The sequence below is a fragment of the Mirounga angustirostris genome, unplaced genomic scaffold, assembly GCF_029215605.1.
Source record: "Mirounga angustirostris isolate CCGP_5_RB_7025 unplaced genomic scaffold, mMirAng1.0.hap1 SCAF_11, whole genome shotgun sequence".
Lineage (NCBI taxonomy): Eukaryota > Metazoa > Chordata > Mammalia > Carnivora > Phocidae > Mirounga > Mirounga angustirostris.
In genome coordinates this window covers 81,998,072-82,004,375 of record NW_026991719.1, presented here as the reverse complement: position 1 = coordinate 82,004,375, position 6,304 = coordinate 81,998,072, and the positions used below count along the sequence as shown (strand labels likewise).

At 38.5% G+C, this 6,304-nt stretch overlaps 1 protein-coding gene across 1 annotated transcript; it reads left to right on the top strand.

The window, feature by feature from the left end:
- The first annotated feature begins 917 nt into the window (after positions 1-917).
- TCP11X2 (t-complex 11 family, X-linked 2) lies at positions 918-5,855 on the top strand. Its single transcript, XM_045902720.2, is given in 8 exon segments — positions 918-1,028; positions 2,083-2,303; positions 3,046-3,182; positions 3,408-3,625; positions 3,721-3,902; positions 4,654-4,817; positions 5,634-5,682; positions 5,684-5,855. Coding segments are annotated over 8 exon segments (1,248 nt in total). The 5' UTR covers positions 918-923.
- The last annotated feature ends 449 nt before the right edge of the window (positions 5,856-6,304 follow it).

The following is a 6,304-nucleotide window of genomic DNA, read 5'->3' as shown; positions in this document are numbered from 1 at the left end:
GATTCCAGAGATATTTAGGAAGCAAAATCTCTGGAATTGGGTGAACAAGTAGATAAAATGGTTGAGGGGAAAGTAATTTAGAAGGACTCCAGTACACACCAGAGTTATGTGTGTATATCTCACAAGTGGAATTGGTGTGTTGGAAGATGAACTTTAACTTTTTTACTCATTTATCTTTGTATTGCTTGTATAAGTTTTAACAAAATCATGCATTATTTTTGTATTTTTTTTGAGGGAAAAGGGCTAAGTTTTCTGGTTTGCAGAAACAAGGAACAGGTTTGAATGGGGAAGATAATGAGTTCAATTTTTAGCTTGCTTAGTTTGAGGTGTACCTAAGACTTTCAAGTGTTATCAAGGAGGAATTTTTTTCTTGGATTTCAAAATGGAAAGAAAAAGAACATCTAATTCAAACTATAAGTCTATGGATATAGAAACTGAGGCACACAGCACTCTACCAATGAAAACCATTCTCCCCAAAGGTAACCAGTATTCTGATTATTAACACCACAGATTATTTTGCCTGTTTTTGAGGTTCTTGTATATGGAAGCATATAATATATATTCTTTTTTGTCTGGAAAAAAAAGAAACTAAGGCACACACTTAGGTTTGATGCAGAACCAGGGCTAGAACTCAAGGGTTCAACCCCTACCTAGTTCATGGTTCTTCCTACAGCAGGATGAGAGCTTCTCTGGAACCTTGAGGTACCCTCCTGAGAGGATTTGGCTAACATGTTTGCATTCAACACTAAACTTAGTTTATTCACTCAAGAGCTAAATATAGCTCTTGGCCTGGCAATTTAATGATCTTTCATGATCCTAAATGCTATTTGGGATTTAGGAAATTATGATCCTAATTATGATCAGTTCTCTGGGTAAAGAGCAATTTGCTCATTTAACATTTTTACAGTTTGGAAGGCAGATTCATGGAGACAATGTACAATGCTTTTTGGGACCATCTGAAAGAGCAGCTATTGAGTACTCCCCCTGACTTCACTTGTGCTCTTGAACTTTTAAAAGAAGTTAAGGAGGTGAGTAACCAACCTCCCATTTGTGGATGTTAAGTTCCTGGGCATACCAAATCTTTGGATTGCTGATGGCTATCAATATCCTAAATTGCGTATTGCCTCTCTGAACATGGTTCATTACTTAAATAGACCATCTAGAGAAGCTTTTTTTTTTTTTTTTTTTTTTGCATGATATGAAGCTTGAAGGTTGGCATCTTGCTATAATGGCACAGTATGTCATTCAATTAAAAAGATTTTCACTGAACCCTCACTATGTTTTGTTTTTCAGAAACATATATGTGAATAAAAGAGCTCTTGCCCACAAGGAACTTATACTTTTGAGTCAAAAGGCTATTTCAAGTGACCCTTAATGGTTCCTTTGCTTATTTTATCTTTGACCTTTGAAGTAAAATAATCTAAAAATGTCTTTATTCCTTTTTTTTATTATGTTATGTTAATCATCATACATTACATCATTAGTTTTTGATGTAGTGTTCCATGATTCATTGTTTGCATATAACACCCAGTGCTCCATGCAGTACGTGCTCTCTTTAATACCCATCACCAGGCTAACCCATCCCCCCACCCCCTCCCCTCTAGAACCCTCAGTTTGTTTCTCAGAGTCCATAGTCTCTCATGGTTCGTCTCCCCCTCCGATTTCCTCCCCTTCATTTTCCCTTCCTGCTATCTTCTTTTTTTTTTTTTTAACATCTCAGGAAATAAACTGAGGGTTGCTAAAAATGTCTTTATTCCTTATTAAGAGTGCTTCAATCATCTTGTGGTGGTGTGTATTTTATATATTTTATATCCTGCACTTATTTTTATCACACTCTTATTTTTATTCATATTTTAATATCCTTATGATCAGGATATTATATGGCACTACTGTTATTACTGATACCAGTGAAGCCTTGGCCCCTAAACAGAAAGAAATAATATTCTTCTATAAGAAATTTAGAGACCTATTTTCAAGACTTCCAAAAGACATAGGCTAGGATGTCTTTGTTTTAAGGTTGTTCATTGGAGAGTGTTTGGATTTCTAAACAATTTGGCTCCATTGATTTTCTTTTCTGGGCAGATCTTGTTATCACTGCTATTACCACACTAGAACCGCCTAAGAAATGAGATTGCAGAAGCTCTGGACATGGATCTCCTTAAGCAGGAAGCAGAACATGGGGCCCTGGATGTCCCTCATCTCTCTAACTACATTCTCAATTTGATGACCCTGCTATGTGCACCAGTCCGTGATGAAGCAGTGCAGAAACTATAAAACATGACAGATCCTGTGCAGTTACTAAAGTAAGAAACTAAATGTACTGTCCCTGAAATCTGCCTTAGACAATTATGCCAGAAAACTCTGGCCCTGATACTGTGTTAAAGCTCCTGCCTTATGTAGCTCTTCTATCCTGAAGAATTGACTAATACCTTTTATTTTCCTCCCTAAACTATTGGCTTTTATTTTCCAAGGATAGTCTCCCAAGGCCTTTTTGGTGATCTTTAGATCATTTGTACCCCTTATAAAAAATGATGCTAAGACAGAGTACAATAAGTCTTTCTTCTAGAGATTTCAAATAGCCCTTTCTCAGATGTTTTCCTATGTATCCTAACTTACACCCCATGAGGAAACAAAAATGAAGATTATCCCTGTTTCACAGCTAGGAGAATCAAGGCCCAGAAAGGTAAACTGATATGCCCAATGAGTTAGAAATTCAATCACCATCATTCCAACTCCTCACAGATAGTTGTTAGGTCATTTTCCTTCCACTGAATACTCTTTCTGAGAAGATAGTGGCTATGTTGGAAAGAGTTCTAGATTGGTGACTAAAAGGACAGAAGACATCCTTACCTCTGACAACAACTCACTCTGTGGCCTTGAGTCCCTAACTCCAGTGTTTTTATTTGTAAATTAAAGTTGAATTGTTGTTTTTAAGGCCCACTGTAATTCTAAAATGCTGTGATTTTAAGACTCCTTGCTTGAGTTCCACCCCTCCACACTAGATTTCCTTTCATAGTGTAAATATTTTATTTCTCCTTATGACAGGGGTAACTTCCATGTTCTGGGACTGATGAAAATGGACATGGTGAACTATACTACCCAGAGCTTTCGACCCTACCTGCAGGAACATTCTGTCCAGTATGAACAAGCTAAATTCCAGGAACTCCTTGACAAGCAGCCCAGTATGTTTAAAATTTAAGTGCAGGAGAGGGAGATTCGACCTTGGGTTTGCCTTCTTACAACGACAAAATATTTTCGAATTTTTGAATAAAAGTTTATTTTCTGGGTAAAGGGTAGGGAAAAATATTTCTATAAGACAGAAGGTCCTACAAAATAATATTTATTGACCAAGAGTATATCTTAAAACTTTAGCCTTTAACCCTCATATATTCCCTTTTATGTCATAGTTCTCCTTGATTGCACCACAAAATGGCTAACCAAAGCAGCAACAGACCTCACTACGCGATCTCCAAGTTCTCTTGGCTTTCCCAGCTCTTCCAGCTTGGCCGGTTCACCTCCAAATTGGGCAGCTAACAACTCAGAGCTCCCCAATCCCACAATGGTGCTATACCAGGGTTACCTGAACCTTCTTCTCTGGGATCCTGACAATGACAAGTTCCCTGAGGTAGGAATGTGTGTTAGAGCATTGCCCTTTTGTTTTGTATTTAACATCTCTACTAGAACCCTCCTCTCCTGACCCAGTCTTCCCTGTTTCAAAAGACTCTGCTGATGGACAGAATCCGGCTACAGGAGATGGAGTCCCAGTTGCACCAGTTAACCATCCTGACCTCAGTCTTGCTAGTAGCCAGAAGTTTCTCTGGTAATGTTTTATTCAGCTCACCTGAATTTGTGGATAAACTGAAATGCATAACCAACGCCCTGACAGAGGAATTTAACTCTGGGTAAGCTTCATAGACAGATCTTTTTTAGAGTTGAAAATAATATGTGGTTTGGGGGACATAGGCAGATAATATAATTATTGCTTATTTGTCATCACAAACCATAAAAAAGACCTTGGGAACCACCTGCAAAGATTGTTGGTGTCTTGATAAATTATATTGAGGCTTGGGATAGAGAAAAATTAAACTTGTTCCCAAGAGGAGAGTGTGGGGGCTAGTTTGCTACAAAGGATTCATTCTTGTGTTTTCTAAAAATGAGTCATATATTTGAATGGGTGACACTGGATTTGTGTATGTATATCCAGAAGTTTATCAGTTGATCATTAATACTGATTGATCATCACTGCATGTCGGGCACCACAACCAAAATAAAAAGAGGAATTAGAAGTTTATGTCTCTTAACATATTTATAATTTAACTGGTGAAATAGGAAAAACACAACTATGGAAAATCCCCAAGAAAATCTTAAAACAAGATTTAATAAAATTTATGGAACTAAAGAATATGAGTGGGTCCATTGATACCCTTGTCCAATTTATCTTGTTTTTTTTTTTTTTTGAAGTCTAAGTCTAAGTCTAAGTCTATATGTATGAATTTGTTGTCACCTTGAGGGTAACAATGAAGGTTTTTAATCTGTACATGGGGTACTGCTGTCTACTAGTGGTGGGAGCTTGGAGTGGACTGGTCTTCTGTTAGGGGCTCTCTGGGCTTTGACCCTATGCCAGGGCTATTCTGCTTTCTGTCCATTACCTAGGCCTCAAGAGACTATGGTGAGTGTGAGTGAACAAGTGTCCCGGGAAATCCATCAAGGACTCAAAGATATGGACCTTACTGTCCTGAGTGCTGAAAACACAGCATCTCTTATAGGCCAACTCCAGAATATCGCCAAGAAGGAGAACTGTGTTCATAACATCATTGGTAAGAGTCCCATAGTAGTGTTAAGGAGGGGTGTCAAGAATGTGGAGGATGAGGAGGTAGACTCAACCTTGGAAGCGAGTTACTGAACCATATATAAATGGAAAAGCATGATCATTGGGAAAGTCTTTTGGCTTTAGTTTTTTCATCTATAATATGCAGGGTTGAAATAGATCTCTTTCAGTTTGAAGAGTGAATGCATAGTTTTAAGGTGGACCTGCCATTAAAGTATGTAACTTGCAGGTGTGAAGTACTGTCCCCTCAACCTTACAAAGTCATCCCCAGTAATTTTCTAGCTATAATCCAAAATCTATGACGGGAAATCCTTTGCTTTAAAAGTTACTGCATGGGCTTCTACTCCCCTCCAAGGAATTAATACTGACAGGTTGTAAGACATATTCCATGCTAAAGGAAGCAGTGAACTTGGCCAGCTTGCTTCTAACTTTTGCATCTTAACAGTTTGATTTGGATGTGTGGGCAGTGGTTGCAATGTATGCCCTTTTAATTTCAGATACAATATCTGGGATCCTCTTGTTAGGTCAGTACATGCCAGGAGCTCACTTAAAACCACACAATCTTATGAACAGCCAGAAATTTGCTAGCTCAACATCTTTTGATCGTGCATTGTTTTTGTGAACTTGGTAGCATTTCTCCTCCAAAATGAAGCAGACAAATCTCATTTATACAGTTTATCCAGATGAATGGGTAGGTCAGTGAATATCTTAGTTAACTTTGGTGAGCAGAGAATACAAGGGCATTGTGAATTTCTTCTGAAACCTCTTAGATCTTTCCCTTTTCCTTGTTTTTCCTTGCTCACAGATCAGCGAATCCGTTTGTTTCTCAAATGTTGTTTGGTTCATGGCATGCAGGAGTCTCCCTGGAGGCCTTAGTCTCATCAAAGGGGAATTAACAGAACTAGGCTGGAAGGTTTTCAATTTGATGCATCACAATCAGCAGGTATTTAACCCCTACTATGCTGAAATCCTAAAAAATATCATCCCTCCAGCTCAGGCACAAGAAAAAGAAGTGGAGTCTGTCTGATAATGCTGGACCCCATATATGGCAACAGGGACCCAAGAGAGAGGGTTCAGCATGTTCCTGGGATGACATCACCTGTGGCCAGCAGAGTAGCTAGTCCTCTTCCTCACTACAGCCAGAACACAGAGATGCAGGATTCAAAAAAGTAACACCAACTGGTTCAACCTCCTTTATTAATAAACTTCCAAGCTGCAAGAAAACATCGGTTCCTTCTGTGTTGCAACTGAATCCAGGTTCTGTGTCCTTATCTTCTAACTATCTGAGAGTCAGTGGACCCTCAGTTTTCCTTTCACTGACTGATCATTCTTCAGTATGCTGGTGGTTGAGCAAATATCAGGGCATCAGGTACTGACATTTTCTATGATAGAAAATAATTTCCTTGAGGGCTATGAAAACTCTTTGTGGAATGGAATTATCCAGAGTATGAATATAAAGGCTCTGGAAGTCAGAAA